This window comes from Bubalus kerabau, chromosome 15 (assembly GCF_029407905.1).
Source record: "Bubalus kerabau isolate K-KA32 ecotype Philippines breed swamp buffalo chromosome 15, PCC_UOA_SB_1v2, whole genome shotgun sequence".
NCBI classification, from domain to species: domain Eukaryota; kingdom Metazoa; phylum Chordata; class Mammalia; order Artiodactyla; family Bovidae; genus Bubalus; species Bubalus kerabau.
The window spans coordinates 33,445,445-33,463,491 of NC_073638.1; the positions used below are offsets into that span (position 1 = coordinate 33,445,445).

The 18,047-nt window shown below is 40.2% G+C and overlaps 1 protein-coding gene across 1 annotated transcript in view; it reads left to right on the top strand.

Moving 5' to 3' along the window:
* The window catches only part of CRTAM (cytotoxic and regulatory T cell molecule), a 60,694-nt gene that overhangs the window by 40,012 nt on the left and 2,635 nt on the right, over nt 1–18,047 (top strand). Inside the window, exons 4-11 of the mRNA XM_055548427.1 lie at nt 2,535–2,687; nt 4,416–4,559; nt 5,996–6,157; nt 9,188–9,268; nt 11,931–11,936; nt 12,078–12,155; nt 14,544–14,690; nt 16,789–16,875. Coding sequence (XP_055404402.1) covers nt 2,535–2,687; nt 4,416–4,559; nt 5,996–6,157; nt 9,188–9,268; nt 11,931–11,936; nt 12,078–12,155; nt 14,544–14,690; nt 16,789–16,875 — 858 coding nt within the window. The remainder of the gene's footprint in view (nt 1–2,534; nt 2,688–4,415; nt 4,560–5,995; nt 6,158–9,187; nt 9,269–11,930; nt 11,937–12,077; nt 12,156–14,543; nt 14,691–16,788; nt 16,876–18,047) is intronic.

Genomic DNA, 18,047 nt, shown 5'->3' on the forward strand with positions numbered 1-18,047 from the left:
TTTTACTCTGAAAAGGACAGTAGCCTTCCTCTCTCACAAACACACACTGAGTCCTAGATGCCTAAGATGGGAGGGAACTCTTTTTTCCTCCAATTTTATTATGATATAATTGACATATAACATTGTATTGGTTTAATGTGTACCATATAATCTTTTGATATATGTATATATCGGAAAGCTACCGGCTTCCCTGGCAGCTCAGAGGTTAAAGCATCTGCCTGCAATGCGGGAGACCAGGGTTCGATTTCTGAGTTGGGAAGATCCCCTGGAGAAGGAAATGGCACCCCACTCCAGTACTCTTGCCTAGAAAATCCCATGGATGGAGGAGCCTGGTAGGCTACAGTCCATGGGGTCTCAAAGAGTCAGACACGACTGAACGATTTCACTTACTTTCATATATTGGAAAATAATACCACAATAAGTTTAGTTAATATCTGTCACCTCACGTGGTCACAGGTTTTTTTTTTTTCCCTTGTGGGAAGGGATTTTTAAAAATCTATTTAGTTCATCTCTTTGGGAAGTATTTCATGAAAGCTTTCCTTTATAATGAGACTATTTTTTTAAACTCTGGATTTTTTTTTTAAGTTTTTTTTTTTTAAATGTGGGCCCTTATTAAAGTCTTTATTGAATTTGTTACAATATTGCTTCCGTTTTTATGATTTGGATTTTTGACACCAAGGCATATGGGATTTTAGCTCCCTGACCAGGGATCGAATATGGTATCCACTGCATTGGAGGGCAAAATCTTAACCACTGGACCACCAGGGATGTCCTGATAATGAGACCATTTTATATCTCCATTTAATACTTCTAATTACCAAATGCTTGGAAAAGTATCCAACACAGCAAATTTCATTCTGCTTTGTAAAAGCAGACCCTCTAGAAAAACTTGATGTGCTTTAGAAAATATGATTAAATATTGATAGGTTCACTGTAAAATAACTAAATATATTATTTTAAGCTAAACCAACTAGATTCCAATAGAATAAGTACATATTAATCGATAAAAGTTCTAAGAGGAAACCTTTAAGGAGAGAGAATTCTGTTAAATAATGCCTTCTGTTGCTTTGTTTTGGTTAAACTGGGCTTCCCTGGCAGCTCAGTGGTAAAGGATTCATCTGCCAATGCAGGAGATGCAGGTTCAATCCCTGGGTTGGGAAGATCCCCTGGAGAAAGCTATAGCAACCCACTCCAGTATTCTTGCCTGGGAAATTCTACAGACAGAGGAGCCTGGCAGGCTATAGTCCATGCGGTCACAAAGAGTCAGACACGACGGAGCAACTAAACAACAACAATAATACTGGAAGATGGACATTCTCAAATGCCCTGATATAGTGTGATGGTTCTCCCTCAAGGGTATTTTTTTGCCCTCCACGGGATATTTGGCAATGTGATAGTTTTGGTTGTTATAACTGAGGAAAGGCATGGGGATCTGGACTCTAGTGAGAGAGGCCAGAGATGCTGCTAAACATGCATAATGCAGAGTGTAGCCCCCCGTACTCTCACCCAAGAGAGAATTATGGACTCAAATGTCAGTAGAGATGAGGCTGAGAACACCTGGATTCCAGCTCAGGTAACATCAGTGTCCCAGGACACCATAACCATGATTTCAGATGAGAAACAACCTTCCTTGGTCAGCCAATTGAGGTTTAACTATTTTAGGCTTGTTCACATTATAAATCTTAACATTAGAAAAAAAGAAACAAAGAAAACCACTCATTTCAGGAGCCTCTGATTCGCTAAGGGACCTTTGACTTGAAATGGAAATCCCAGATCAAGACAGAATCAAAAAGAATACTTGCTGTTGGCTAGAACTTTCTGGAACTGTGGGAGATTTTATGTTCTTGTGGGGTTTTTTGTTTGTTTGTTTTATTGTTGCTTTTTTTATTTTTGCCATTCCCTAAACATTTGAAAGTACTACATACTCTTTGGGAAACTTCAAATAATAATGAACTTTTCTTCTAAACATATCTTGGTTATTCATTGTCATATGAAATTGTAAGAACAGTAGATTTTACAGGTTTGTAATCAAATCAATTTGACAACTATTTTTGTTCCAATCTTATTCATGTGACTATAAAATTTAAATAGTGATAATTATGGATAGCTTTCCAATAGTTTTTTAAAATTTAATTGGAGTATAATTGTATCACACAAGACAGAGAATTGGATTTCTAAGACAAATTACACTGGGGCATTTACATAATGTAAAAAAAAAAATTATTTAAGATCCTCCTACCACCTGAACCCTTTGCCAGCCCAGAGTTCATAACTTCCTACCAGCATAAATAAAACAAACTGCTTATTTCACAGATCCTAGTATTAAAATACTTTATTTCCTAAACCAGCTTCGAACTATTGAGAGGTCTCCAGCTGGTAACACTAGAATTTGGAAGGCAGCTCAGTTAAAGATGCGACATCCATCCCCTTAAAGTGTAATAATCAAAAGCTATTCCTGTGAAAAATCCATCCAATGAGAGTCTGCATTCATCTGATACCTCTCCTTATAACAGCTCTTGTTCCCTCTTGTGCAGCTTTAAAAAGTTCCAAATACCAGCTTCTTCATCACTCCTCCGATCAGCTCTCCATCAGCGTGCTGAATGTAACACAGCATGATGAAGGCGTGTACAAGTGTCTGCACTATGGCAAGTCCGTGAGAACAAAGGAAGTGAAAGTGATCGTGTTAGGTAGGTGCCTGAAAGCCAGTAAACCCAGCCCGGGAGCGATACACTTAGGAACGGGATATATCATTTTAAAACTCAATATTATAATTAAAAAATGTTGCCTGCAGCAAGGCATTTATTTCCTGGCACCTCTGCCATCTTCGCTGAGAGAAAACAGAAAGGAGCAATTTGAGTGGCAAGTCCCAGAGTAAATGCAAGTTTGTGAAAATCGTCTTGCCATCAACAAAATTTTCTCTGCAGGGAACTAAAAGGAAAGAGAATTTGTATTGGCTGAACTGTGACTCTGTGCCAGGCACTGTACCGGGCTGCAAGGAATCAAAGATGAATTAGGCACGATCTCTGCCCACAAGGAGTTTGCACAGTTGTTCAGGAAGGCAAAACACACACATACATCTAGCGGAAACTTCTGACAGCATATCCTAGGATAGAATATATTCAGATGTAACTCTGCTGGACAATCGGCTCACACCCTCTGCAAAACAAGTTCCTCTCTTCTGGTGGGGGATGGGGTTGGGAGGCTTGGCTAGGAAGTGACAGCTGGAACTTGCTCAGTTCTGCAGAGGGTCCTTTGTGTTCAGTGTTAAGTCTTACTATCTTGACTTTTTGCTTTTTGTAGCAGAACAGATCAATTTAAAACACTGCCTTTTATTGATCTCTACATACCATAATTCTACATATCACACAAGGAATTCCTAAGACTCCTCTTCTTGCATTAGTTGAGTGTGGTACCTGCCATAAAGTAAAGGCACAGTGACAGTCTCTGGGAAGGAGTGGCTCCCTAGGGGTTCTGAGAAGCAGTGAGACTCAACTTTGGGGTCACCTTTCCCTCATGTTGCTGGTCATCCTCAACATCACTCTGGGTCAGGCCAAGTCTGTGCTCTACTGGGGCTCTCATAACACTTCTCACAACACCCCCTGCCTACCTGTCATTGCATCTGACACGAGATCGTTCAGTGAGCAGTTTAGGGGGCTGCTTCTATCACCACGCTCCTCTTTGAGGGGCCTCATCTTTCCCACATTTGTATTGCCAGCATCTGGTACATACCTGGAACTGACTTCATAATGTCTTAATGGCAGACGGATGAGTAAATAGATGCTAAAGGGTCCCATTCTGTACCCCACAGTGTGAGGTAGAACAGAGAAGAAGATATAAGCCTATCTGAAAAAACTTTCCTAGACAGAAGTAAAAAGAAATCGGGCTGATGGGCCCTTTAGAGAAATGCCTCTTTGATGGGAGGAGAGGACAGAAGTAACTTATACTGAGGTGAGTCCTAGACTCATGAAAGTTTAGAGCTCAAACAGCCAACCCATAAACCAACTCCTTCACGTTTCAGGCAAGGAAACTGATACACCAAGAGGTTGTGGGACTTACCCAAGTTCTTACAAATAGTTGGTGACAAAGATGGGGCCAGAATTCCAGCTTCTATCCTCACCTCGTGTTCTACCACTCAAATACACTCATCTATAAAATTTAAGAATTACTGTTATAACATAGTTTACTTGGGAATTTCCAGAGACTAATCACACACCGGGTGACAAATATTCTGATGACAGCCAGAGTAGCCTTACAAGTACATAAAAGCCCCTTTACATTCTGAGAAAGGTCAAGTGAAAAAATATGCCATTATTTAGACCACCCCCTACAACGATCCCTACAGATTATTAGGCTCTGTGCTTTGCTGAGATATGTAGACCAGCTGATTAAGCAGAGAAAAATCAATTTTCTTCTAGCAACTCCTGTCATGCCAACCCTCCAAGTTTCAGTTATCAAGACACACAATGGAGAAGAACACGTCATACTGAAATGCTCTACCATGAGAAGCAAGCCCCCTCCACGGATAACCTGGCTCTTAGGGAATGGCATGGAGCTCTATGGTAAGTGAAGAAACCATTCTCTCTTCTCCTTTGTTTTCCTTCCTATTTATATTTTTAAGGAATTTTTAAGTGTTCTGGCACCCTCTGGTGGCAGAAAGTGCCAGAAAACCGCACTCAATATCTCATCCATCCTTTTCCAGACAAATTATCCCTATTAACCAATCGATACAATGCCTTATTCTTGAAAGCCTCAACACAAATAACATGGTTACATGCTTTTGTTTAAAACAAGGTAGAAACCGAAAATGGTACATGTATTAAATATTATGGTTTCATAGACTCAATGGACATGAGTTTGAGCAAACTCTGGGAGATAGTGAAGGACAGGGAAGCCTGGCGTGCTGCAGTCCATGGGGTCACAGAGTCAGACACAACTGAGTGACTGAACAAAAACAACAAAGGCTTTGTAAAATTTCATTTTATGAAGGGTGGGAGAGGATAAGATGGCTGGATAGCATCACTGATTCAATGGACATGAATGTGGGCAAACTCTGGAAGATACTGAGAGACAGGGAGGACTGGCATGCTGCAGTCCACGGGGCTGCAGAGTCAGACACGACTCAGTGACTCAACAGCAACAAAAACATTTCATAAAAGACATAATATAGCTATTACCTGTACCTCTGAGCATAAACTTTGTATCAGACACAGAATTGAAAATATGTTTAGGACTTCCCTGGTGGTTCAGTGGCTAAGACTCCATGCTCCTAATGCAGGGGGTCCAGGGTTCAATCCCTAATCAGAGAACTAGATCCCACACACTGCAACTAAACATCCTGCATGACTCAACTAAAGATCCCACATGCCAGAACCAAGACCTGGCACAGCCAAATAAATACATTTCTAAAAATATATATTTAACATAATATATGCAATTGGAACAGATAAGATCTTGCTTGAACAATGGAGTATCATGTCATACTCCCTATGGCAGATAAAACTATTTTGATAACAGCAACAACAACAATAACCTAAGCTTTGAGCCTTTTAACTGAAGCAGGAAAACCAACTGTCATGCTTGGGAACTGATTCCAGTTTGTTTACATTTCAACCTACATTTCATTCAATTTATGTAAATATAGGTTCAGTCCACTGCCAATTCTAGACCTTTCTTTAATCTGCCTTATTCATTCAACCTGAGCAAGGTCTTGGCTCTTTGTGCTCCACAACATTAGGCTGTCTTGTGTAACCATGATAAGCTTTGGATTTTTTTTTTCCAATAGTGCAGGGTTTATAGGAAATTATCCACTCTTGCTCATCTGCTTCTCTTTGGGAATGGGGCCAAGCACATCCCAGGTGGCTGAGGGAAATTAGAGTGAGGTTAGAAGTCTAACAGGTTTGCCAAGATGTCAAGGCCATTGGTTTCTCAGAGAACCATGCCACCCAAGAGCATTCAACTGTCACGACCTCACACACCACTTTCAATTGCTTCACAGGTGAAACCCACCATGAATATGAAACTGATGGGAAGAAGTGCAATAGCACCAGCACCCTGACAGTCCACGCATATGGCAAAAACTCAACAGCAAGTTGCATTATCCGACACAGAGGCTTGCAAGGAAGAAAACTGGTAGCACCTTTTCGGTTTGAAGATTTGGGTAAGAACCACCAATGGCTGTCTTTGATTATCTTAAATTTACCTTAATTCACACTATCAAACAAGATGAAATGGAGTAGGAAAAGTCCTTCAGAGTGAGCTCACTGTCAACAAAGCTTTTTTAAAAAACAAATTTCTTTCATGATTGAAATTTCTCCAGCTGGGCGACAGAGTTACTGTTCCAACACTGAGAAGAATCCCAGTTGTGTAGAAAGCCTAACAGAGTGCCGTATGCAAGCAGAGTCATGCTTGTTTTTTGATCATGACAGCTGGCATAACTTGACCTAAAATAGTTTTATTGCAGTCATGTTTTTGGAGAGACCATGTGAAGCTTACTACATCCCTGTACTTAACCCCTAAGGGGATAAAACTAACTGAAATAAATCTAAACTTGTCAATATCATTGTATGTTAACAATCATGTACCCACATTAAGTCATGACTATGCTTTAGATTTGTTTTGTTATAACTGTTTTAGAGAGCATAGTCTACCCATGTTAATATTCTGAGCAGGGGCTTCCCTGGTGGCCCATTGGTTAAGAGTTTGTCTTCCGATGCAGGGTGTGCAGGTTCAATCCCTGGTTGGGGAGATAAGATCCCACACGCCTCACAGTCAGAAAATCCAAACATAAAACAAGCAGTATTGTAACAAATTAAATAAAGACTTTAAAAAATGATCCACATCAAAAAAAATCTTAAAAAAATATTTTGAGCAGAACACCAAAAATTAAGAATAATAAAAATGAAAAGAAATCAAACATTAAATGTGAAGAGGAGTTGCCTCTATTTTCAGAATCTCTGTTCCCTGATCCCATCACCAAAGGTTTAAGAATTAATTTAAAAACTATATAAAACGTTTTGAGCCAAGAAGCAGCCTCTGAGAAGTAGCAGGCATCACACATCTATCATTCACAGGACTCCAGCCTTCATTACTTTATAAGGTACTTCTCAGTGTGACCCTGGAAAAGGGTATGGCAACCCACTCCAGTGCTCTTGTCTGAAGAATCCCGTGGACAGAAGAGCCTGGCAGGCTCGTCCATGGGGTCGCAAAGAGTAGGACCGAGTGAGCACTCTCGGTGTGAAAGAGGTTCCTGAAGGATAAGCATTCCCTCACCCTAGGGAAAGAGGAAGCTGCTGGATGACCATGAGTTTGTTGAAAAAGCTCTGTATCGAATGAAATAACTGATGAGGAAAGGTGCTTGTGAACAGGAACCTCACTGTGAGAAAACTGTCCTGCTGCTCTGTGGGGGCTGGCGCTGAGGTTAACAACTCCCCACTCACTACCCTGTGTTCTCCGCCAGTCACTTTCTCATCAAACCAAAAGTAGGTCTTGAGGAAGCTGGGTTTAGAAGAATCACGGCCCCCAGACTGGGCGAACCTGTAATCTGACGTAAATATTCTTTCCTCTCTGTCATTCATCCCCCTCCTCACCCTCCACCCCCAGCCACCCCCAGCCATGGAAGGGAGCCTAGGGCACATGGGGAGGCGGGAAGGTCACCAAAGAGTAAATGAGGCTTTTTTTTTTTTTTTTTTTTTTTACCTAAATGGCTCTGAAAGATGTTCAGATTTTAAATAAAAGAACCAACAATATCAATAAATATATAGTTTCCAGCAATTGTTCAAACCATCTACCAAAATTACTGCTGAAGGAGAAATCACAGTTTCTCCTCTTGGATGGCCATAGTTCTATACATACACAATGTGTGTGTGTGTGTGTGTGTGTGTGTGTGTGTGTGTGTGTGTGTGTATATGTATGTATATACACACATACACAGACTATTGAATATATACGTGCACAATTGTATATATACACTATGGCATATACACACAATATATACAATGTGTATAGAATATAGTATATGTAATATATATATATATAACCTGTTTTGTACATAATTATGTAATTATATGAACTCATATAGTATACATTATTCTAGATCTTAATCATTATTGATAAATTTTATTCTCTGTGTCCCCAGTAGTTGCACATTATCCTTATCTTGTAATCTGCTTCCAGCTCTTCTATTTGACTTGTCTTAGAGCTTTTCACTGCAGGCAACTTCTCCTCTCTTCAATTTTCTCTGGTCTCTTTGTGGCCACAGAGCTCATTTTAGCCTTATGATCTGTTTTACTATTTCTCCAGTGTCTCCTTAGTGGTTCCTTTCTCAGAGCCCTTGGCATGTGATTCAAGCATTTTTATAGTTCTAAATTTTTAGTGTTTGACTAAGAAAATAATTTACAAAGCCACAGAAAAATCCTTTGATTAAACGAAAGACTGAAAAGCACTCACAGATTCCATAAAGATATTACAGATCAGTATCAATATTTGTAAATTAACAGGCATTGTTTTTATAAGCTCCCTGGTTGCAGGTCTGTTCGTTGACTGATCAAACCTATGCTAAGTTGAACTTCTAGATACATTCCTAAGCATTGATTTTATAGTCTACAATAGCATTTAGTAAGCCTCTTAATGAATAGTCAGGTTTTGGGCTACACATGCCATACAAATGAAATCATTTATTCTCACCAAAAAACTCCAAGAGGTGAATGTATTAGTATCTCCATTTTACAGGTAAGGGAAAGCCTTGCATATGAGAGATTAGGGACCTGGTCCAAACTTAATCAGCGGCAGGAATTGGATCAGCATTAGAATTCAGCCCATCCTGACACTGACTCCAAAGCCACCTAATAAATAGGCAGGTAGATATGTGATTAAGTAGATAGACAGATTGATAAGTATTAATAGGGAGATACAGATAGAGGTGAACAGTCTGCCCACCACTGCCCAGTGCACTGCTCCATGGGGGTCCAGCCTGCTACACTTCTAAGCCAGGCAGTTCAGCAGATGGACAATCAGCAGGATGTAGATCCAAACACCAGCACAAGGGCTGCAGAACACCTAATTCTGAGGTTTCTGCAGAACCTCCACAAGCAGGTAGCAGCCAAGCATATTCTCCAATCTGCTATACTGAGCACAATGTTGGTAAAATTGCTCTCTGTAGTTGCGGAATTCTGTTTTTCCCCTTTCCTAGTTACTGATCAAGAGACAACGTCAGCTGCCCTGGAGACAAGCTCTCTATCCTCTCAAGACCCTCAGCAGCCCAATAGCACTGGTAAGTATCAAAAACATTAAAACTTAAAAAAAAAATCATGATTCTCTGGGAAGGTCACTTTTCCCATTCTAAATTTCAAGAACGTTTTTTTCTTTTAATTTGTAATAAGACCATAGAAGGCTCCTTCCAACTGGCTCCAGCTTTATGGTGACCAGGAGAAGCACCATATTCAGAGAGTTCAGTTAGTGGGAGGGGCTTCTGAGTAACTAACACCTTGTAAGTTCTCTTTCTCTCTCTCTCACACACACATGCATGCACATACAACTGTGACATCTGAATTCCTCTGTGGTAAAAGGCAAGGTTGAATTCATTTATAGGAGACTCATTTCTTTGTTCTTCCATCTAGAACAGACCAAACACAAAATAAAGACTTGATAACAGCAAAGTGCAAAATGCAGGATCTTCAGTTTTGCTGTTGTCATTGAATAACAAAATCACCCTTGAAGGCTCATGAGTTACTTGGTTGTCAAGAACTCAGATAGTTTTGTTTTGCTTTTATAATTTTACTTATTTATTTTGGTTGTGCTGGGTCTTAGTTGCTGCACACAGGCTTTCTCTAGTTGCGGTTAGTGGGGGCTACTCTCTAGTAGCAGGGCACGGGCTTCTCACTGTGGTGGCTTCTCTTGCTGCAGAGCACAGGCTCTAGGGCACCTGGAGCTTCAGTAGTTGGGCATGTGGGCTCAGCAGGTGCAGTTCCCGGGCTCTAGAGCCTGGGCTCAGTAGCTGTGCTGCACAGACTTAGTTGCTCCATGGCATGTGGGATCTTCCTGGATCAGGGATCGAATCCGTGTCCCCTGCACTGGCAAGTGGATTCTTAACCACTGAGCCACCAGGGAAACTCCTGTTTTCTTTCTTTAACTTACCATATGCATTTTATTTTTTTAATTTCCTTTTCTTTCATTAGTGAGGTTTATTAAAAAAAAAAAAAAACCACACACACAGAAGCAAAAATGTGTACTTTTCAACCTTACTGTACACACCTCCAAAGTATAGAAATGGAACATTCTGAGTGCTAAAACATATTTAAGAACTCAGTTTTTGATGACAGGATTGAACTATAAATGAAGGAGAATTTAGAAAACCTGGATTATAACCCCAGCTTGGTTAGACAGTGAATCACTAGATGATTAACTCTGGGCAATGATCACATATTTAACTTATCTTTGTATTTTACCTACCTTGATATCTGCCAATAGCAGGTACTCACAAAATGCAGTATGAATGAATGGATGAATGAATGTGTGCAGGCAGTTGTCATGGTGCTTTGAACAAGACAGTAAGCTTCATTCAGAAAGGCATAAATCCCCACATATCCTCTTTCTGTTTCAAATAGAGTCTCTCTAAAATTGTGTGGTGGGAGAAGTGCTTTCATATCACTATCATGTCCATAGTTCTGAGTATCAGATCACATTTTTAAAATGTTTATTTTATTTTATTTAACTTTACAATATTGTATTGGTTTTGCCATATATCAAAATGAATCTGCCACAGGTATACATGTGTTCCCCATCCTGAACCCTCCTCCCTCCCCAATACTTAAAAGTAAATGTTTAAGTTCTTTAAGCACTGATAAATACATATGTACCATACATACATATATACTTTTTCTGCAGGGCGATGGAAATTGAAAATATTATCAAGTGGAACAGCCACATCCCTTGGTTAAATAATCCAATATTTTTAAACATGTTTAGAATCTATTTGTCTTTAAATTGGCTTACACCACTACTGAATAACTCAATTTTCTCCTATGCTTTTTCATATAGAAGATTTAAGAAATATGGTTTCTAAAATTCCTTTCAGCTTTCAATTTCTACGATTTTATTACTGTTAATAATACCCATTTTCAATAGAAGGGGTGATTTAATTCCCCTCAGGGCCCACATGGTGGCGCTGAGCAATGGGCTACAAACCAAGAATGCAGAGGAGGGAAAAAAACAGGGAAAAGAAACAAAATCGGAAAAAAGGATCTCTTATTTTTATAATTTCTCTTACCTCGCAAAATCATCATAGCACACCCTATTTCTAAGGAGGAAGCAAGCATTGGGCTGAATGGCAACTGAGCCAGTTTTCAACATAAAAATCACTGCTTTGTGCATTTCAGGTTGTAGGATTTCTATTCATCAGGCTTAAGGTACCATTCTTCAATATTCAGTCCTGAAGCATCCTAAAATGGTTTCAACTAATAGACCTGGTTCACAGAGGAAATACAATGTTTTAAATTTGGGATTCTGAGTTTTGATATTGGCTCTGCCACTTATCTGCTATAGAACTGAGACAATTAACTTCTTGAAACCTGTTTACTCGGAGCTATAGTGAGAAGTAATATATACCAAATGGTCAGTTTAAGGTCTGGCACAGAGGAAGTGTTCATTAAACATTCACCTCGCAAAAAAAAAAAAAAAAAAAGGGCTTCCCTCATGGCTTAGATGGTAAAGAATCTGCCTGCAATGCAGGAGACCCGGGTTCCATCCCTGGGTCAGGAAGATCCCCCAGAGAAGGAAATGGCTATCCATTCCAGTATTCTTACCTGGAAAATCTCATGGACAGAGGAGCATGGCAGGCTACAGTCCATGGGGTTGCAAAGCACGGGACACAACTGAGTGACTCTTTAAAAAAAAAAAAAGTGAACCTGACCATTTGCAACAATTTTTGGAAGAAGTCAGTAGTTCAAAAGTGATATTGTTTTGAATGAGGATCATTCAGTTTGGTTTCCAAAGGTGCTTTGGGATGAATATGTGCATATACACCACATAGCACATACACTGTCATATGAATATCTCATGTCTTACTTTCATCTTGGTTGCAGTAATGGAAGATTCTAGTACGTCAGAGATTGACCAGGAAGAGGAAGAACAAACCACTCAAGTCTCTCACTTGGCCACTGGTAAGTGTCCCCAACACTTATTTACTTAGAACAGACACTTGATGTTTTAACCTCTTAATCAATACATCCAGTAGACTTTTTCAGTCCTCATTATTTTTGACCTTTTTATTGGTTAATCATGCCCTTACCCCTTGACCTGTTCCTTGACCTAGTCATCTCCCTGGCTTCCCTGACTTACTCTGTCTGCTCCTGTTACTTTGCTCGCCACTCCTCCTTGTGTCCATTAGCTCACGTCCCCTCCTCCTCTGACTTCTTCTATGTAGATTTGATTCTACTTCTCCATCCCTGGTTATTGCCTTAATCCTTAAAGAGTTTCCCCCTTCCCAAGAGTATTTCTGTTGCCATCAAACACAAGAGTTACATACCTGCATTTCCAGAACATTCTCCCGAGCAAGAACTCCTGTTTCATTCCATTTCCCACATATCTCTGGCTGAATATTCTGCCAGTTCCTCAAACTCAACATGGGTAAAAACTGAACAGCGCCTTTTCCCACAAAATCAACTTGCCCAAAGCATCACACAGCCCAAAACACACACATAGATGTGTGTGTATACACTCACACAGACACACATATAAAATCAATAGGTTCCCAAAGAGTTTTGAGTCTTCTCTTTTGTCCACAAGCACAGCCACCTCCTTGATGCAGGCCCCCATCATGTCCTGCACAAAGTATTGTAACTTCAACTTCTCCTCTTGCTGTGATTTTTCAGTATCCGACTATCAAAACACCTCTTTGCACCCTCTACCCTAGTGATCAGAAAACCGCTATGGCTCACCATTCACAGCACAGAGCCTGAGCCTTCAAGCCTCCAGAGGTGGTCTCTACCACCTCCCTCTGTGGCCCTGTCTCTATGAACTCCTGACCAGAATACACGTTTTTCTCTGATAACTTTCCATCTCATTTTGATGGCCCTGCCCTAACTGCCCTGATGAAAGAAAATCCACATCACTCTTCTCCTTACCCCTCCTTCAAGACCAGCATCCTTGCCGAATGCTTTCCTGACCAGCTCAGGGACCATGCCAGCCTCGGAACCCCTGAACACATTATTATACATAACATATGTGGGTCTAGAATCTGGCACAGTTATCTTACTACTGTTTGTTTGTTTTTTTAATTGAAGGATAATTGCTTTACAATATTGTGTTGGTTTCTGCTGTACATCAACATGAATCAGCCATAGGTATACAAAAGTCCCCTCCCCCTTGAACCTCCCTCCCACCTCCCACCACATCCCATACCTCTAGGTTGTCACACGGCCCCGGTTTGAGTGCCCTGAGTCATACAACAAATTCCCACTGGCTATCTATTTTACATATGGGAATGTATATGTTTCCACTCTACTCTCTGCATTCGTCCCACCCTCTCCACGCCCCTCCCAGTGTCCACAGGTCTGTTCCCTATGTCTGCATCTCCAGTGCTGCCCTGAAAACAGGATCATCAATACCATCCTTCTAGATTCCATATATATGTGTGAATACATGATATTTGTTATTCTTTTTCTGACTCGCTTCACTCTAGGTTTATCCACCTCATTAGCACTGATACGAATGTGTTCCTTTTTATGGCTGAGTAATATTCCACTATATATATATATGTATCACAATTTCTTTATCAATTCATCTCTCGATGGACATCTAGGTTGCTTCCATGTCCTAGCTATTGTAAATAATGCTGCAGTGAACACAGTGTCTTTTTCTATAATGGTTTTCTCAGGACTGCTGTTTGTTTTTATTAACTTGTTTGTTTATATATAGAGAGAACTACTCCCTAAATCATAGGATTGTGCCTTAGCAGCTCCAAGCACAATTTTCTCTGAGTAGTTGCACTCCTTAATGGCATGTTGGTTGAGATGAAGGGGACCGTGAATGATATTCTGCAAATGTAGAGCCCCCAAAATAAAGAGTACTAGAAAGATCTTTAAGAGCTCACCTGGTTTATCTCCAGATGCCTTCATGGAGGACCACATTTAACCTAGCCAAGATTAATGAAATTTCATTTTATTTGCAGAGTTTTTCAAACTCCTTAGTAACTTTTCTTGCTACTTAACTACACTTTGCTAAAAACTCCATTCCTTACAGCTAATTTGAACCCTCTGACTATACTTCAATATCTTCATGTTTCCTCTAGAAATGAAAAATAACTAGCCCAATATCTATGTAACTTAAAAACCTTTTTCAAATCATCCCATGAAATTGCTTTGTTTATATTCCTGTTTGCTTATTTTCAGAGAACAAATAACGTGACTCTCTTTACCTTCAGGGTAAAGCTCTCCCTCATCTTTTCTTCTCAGCTATTATCCTTCATTATATTTTGCAAATACTGTATATATTCCTCAGTGATCAAAAAACCCCTCAGCCTGTTTAAAGCCCTTGCATTTTCCCTGCAGAAGCTAATCGGCTGTATGGGGGACTGACGAAGAAGAACAGCGGTGTCCTGCTGCTGACCCTCGTGTCCTTCCTCATCTTCATACTGTTCATCATTGTCCAGCTCTTCATCATGAAACTCCGGAAAGCACATGTGATATGGAAGAAAGGTGAGTGGGCAGAGAGCCTTACAGAGGCTCCAAGATGCTGAAGCCTCTGGCCAGCCCAAAGGGAAATTCTGTCAATTAAAGCTCTTCCATTCAATGCTGTACCATCTGTCTGAGCAGGATGTGAATTTCCAGGGAATATAGTCAAAGAATGCATGACCAAGAGAAACTAGAGTAGCTCTAGGAAATGGCATTAAATTGTGGAGGCTTCTATTCACAAAAGGGTACCAAATAGAGAGCATATTCATCCATTCATTCAATAAGCATTCACTGAACACCCACCGTATGCCAGGCACTCTTCCAGGCACTGAGAACACATCTGCCAACAAGGCAGACCAAATCCCTGTCCTCAAGGAGTTCCTATTCTAGGACTGATTGACCAGTCAAGGGTTGAATATAATAGACTGTTTGTGGGCCCATTCTTACTCTGTAAGAATGCACTCGGCTTCCGTCAACCATATGTTCGTAATTTTTCCTAAACATTCTGATTTAAAAGTTATCATTGGAAACAAAAACAAAATTATTTAGCTAGCATAGAAGATACCTATTAAAATATGTATACTCAACATCAGAGACAGAAGGGACCTTAGAAGTTATCCCGAATAACTATCTGCTCTGTTCGTTCCACAAATGTGTGCCAAGATTAAATCCCTTCTTTAATTCTGAGTGGTTATTTATACCTGGACTGTTCAATACAGTAGCCATAATACAGCTAGTCAGCACACGAACTGTGGCTAGGCACCCTTGAGAGGTGCTGTAAGGATTTGTATTTGACTTTAATATGCTGGACACATCCACTTTTGAAGACTCAGTTCACACACATACACACACACACACACACACACAAGAATATGTCTAATAACAATACATTGAATCTACTAGTTAAATAAAAACATCAATTTCACCTGCTTCCTTTTACTTTTTGAAATAGCAACTAGAAAATTGTAAATTATACACGTGACTTGCATGATGGTGCCCTTGAACACTGCTGATTTAGCCATATATGTCTCATACACCTCCAATGACAGAGAACGCATTACGTTCTATGGCAAAATACTATTAATACATCTTTGAATGGCTCTGACCCTTTTACAAGTGTTGCTTCTCATGTGGTACATTTATATGATGGAATATTACTCAGCCATTAAAAACAATGAAATAATGCCATTTGCAGCAACACGGATGGACCTAGAGATTGTGGTACTGAGTGAAGTCAGTCAGACAGAGAAGAAGAAGGAATAAGTGCACACCGTAACAGTGAAGCACTTAATATGACATCCCCTATATGTGGAATCTAAAAAGAAATCATAAAATGAACTTACTTACAAAACAGCAAGAGACTCATAGACTTAGAGAATGAACTTACGGTTGCCAGAGGTTAGGATGTGGGGAAGGGATAGTTAGGAGGGTTTGGATGGACATGTACACACTGCTATGTTTAAAATGGATGACCAGCAAGGACCCAGTGTCTAGCACAGGGAACTCTGCTCAATGTTATATGGCAGCCTGGATGGGAGGGGAGTTTGGGGGAGAATAGATACATGTACATATGGCTGAGTGAGTCCCTTCACTGCTCACCTGAAACTATCATAATACTGTTAATCAGCTATATCCCAATACAAAATAAAAAGTTTAAAAAAATTTAAGTATTGCTTTTCCTAGTTTAATATCTATCATTTGAGATATTCAGATGGACTAACATTTTTATCATAAACAGACCTACATATAGGGTCTGGCTTTCCAGTTGTACCCACATAACAGGCAATTGCCACAGTATTGTTTCAAAACATCCCACTGATACCTCCCCCACCATGCTTCTTTAAGCCCTACTAGAATTGTTTCTTCCCAAATAGACAGTATTTAACTCTAATATGCTGTCATCTGACTTCTGCTACTTTTATACTGCATGGCACAGTGCCTGTGGGAATCACAGTAAAACTAAAAAATAATTTACTGAACTAATGAGTACATGAGGTACGGGGGAGGAAGTGGTAAGTCTACCATTGCATAAAAACAGGTACGATCTTATTCAAACGTACATTTCTAAATACAGATGTCGTCTGTGGCACCAGAAATCAATAACAATTTTTTCTTCTTGCAGAAAGTGAGATTTCAGAACACACTCTAGAAAGTTACAGATCGAGGTCAAATAATGAAGAAACATCATCCCAAGAGAAAAATGGCCAAAGTAAGTCAACTATGGGACCTGAGACATGAAAAATGAGGTTCATTAACTTGTTGCCTTTCATGAGGAGAGGAAAAAATCAAAGTTTGATTTTTAGCACAAGGAAAAGCAAATCACCTGAATCATTTCACAGAACTTAAGGAAATACACCTAAAAAAAACACAAAAGTAGCAGTTAAGTTTGCATAGCTGAACATAAGCCCCTTTGAGAAGCCATCCCTGAGTCCTTGCTGCCACGCACAGGTACATCTTGGACTGTATCCCCTCCTGTGCACCACAGCATCCTATATACAGCTTTACCAATGAAGAACTTCCCACACCAGGCTGTCATTTTTGGTGTGTTAATCTAGCTACCACAATACACCTCCAGGTGGTGAGCAATTGGGTCTACTCTACGTGTATCCTCAGATCCTAGCATAGGCCTTGTCACATCAGAAGCAGAGAGTCTGGTAAATTTGTATTGAATAAATAAATATAGGGCTTTTGAGGTGGTACTAGTGGTAAAAACAAACAAAAAAACCCACCGGCTGATATAGGAGAGATGCAGGTTTAACCCCTGGATGGAGAAAATCCTCTGGACAAAGGCATGGCAACCCACTCCAGTATTCTTGCCTGGGAAATCTCATGGACAGAAGAGCCTGGCAAGCCACAGTCCAGGGGGTCGCAAAGAGTCAGACACGACTGAGCTCTCATGCAAATAAATATAAGGCTTAACAAATTCAAGCAGATATGTTTCACGTCTTTTGGATTACTTTATTGCAGTTCTTCAAGCAAAATATGAAAAGAAAAATCCAAAACGAGATTCAGTGTGTGTGTGCATGTGTGTGTGTGTACTCTTGACAAAGATAAAGTAGACAGAAGCTAGGAATAGAGCACAACAAGAATCTTATACCTTTTTCCTCCATGCAAATTAACTTATCCCACCTGCCCAAAGTTGCAAGACAATGCAGTGAGCTTTGCCACTAGTTGCTATTGGTTTTCTTGAGGCTTTATAAGAAGCATTTCTTTTACAACACCTCTGACTTGTTTTTGGTTTTGACCTAGCAAGGTGTGAAATGGAAAGAAAGACTAGCTGTAGTACTAGGAAGACGGGCACGAGTGAGTGGCGTGTGTGAGACCCGGGGTGGGAGGGGGAAATGTGGGTCAGCTGCCTACAGGCTGTTACACTGCAACACG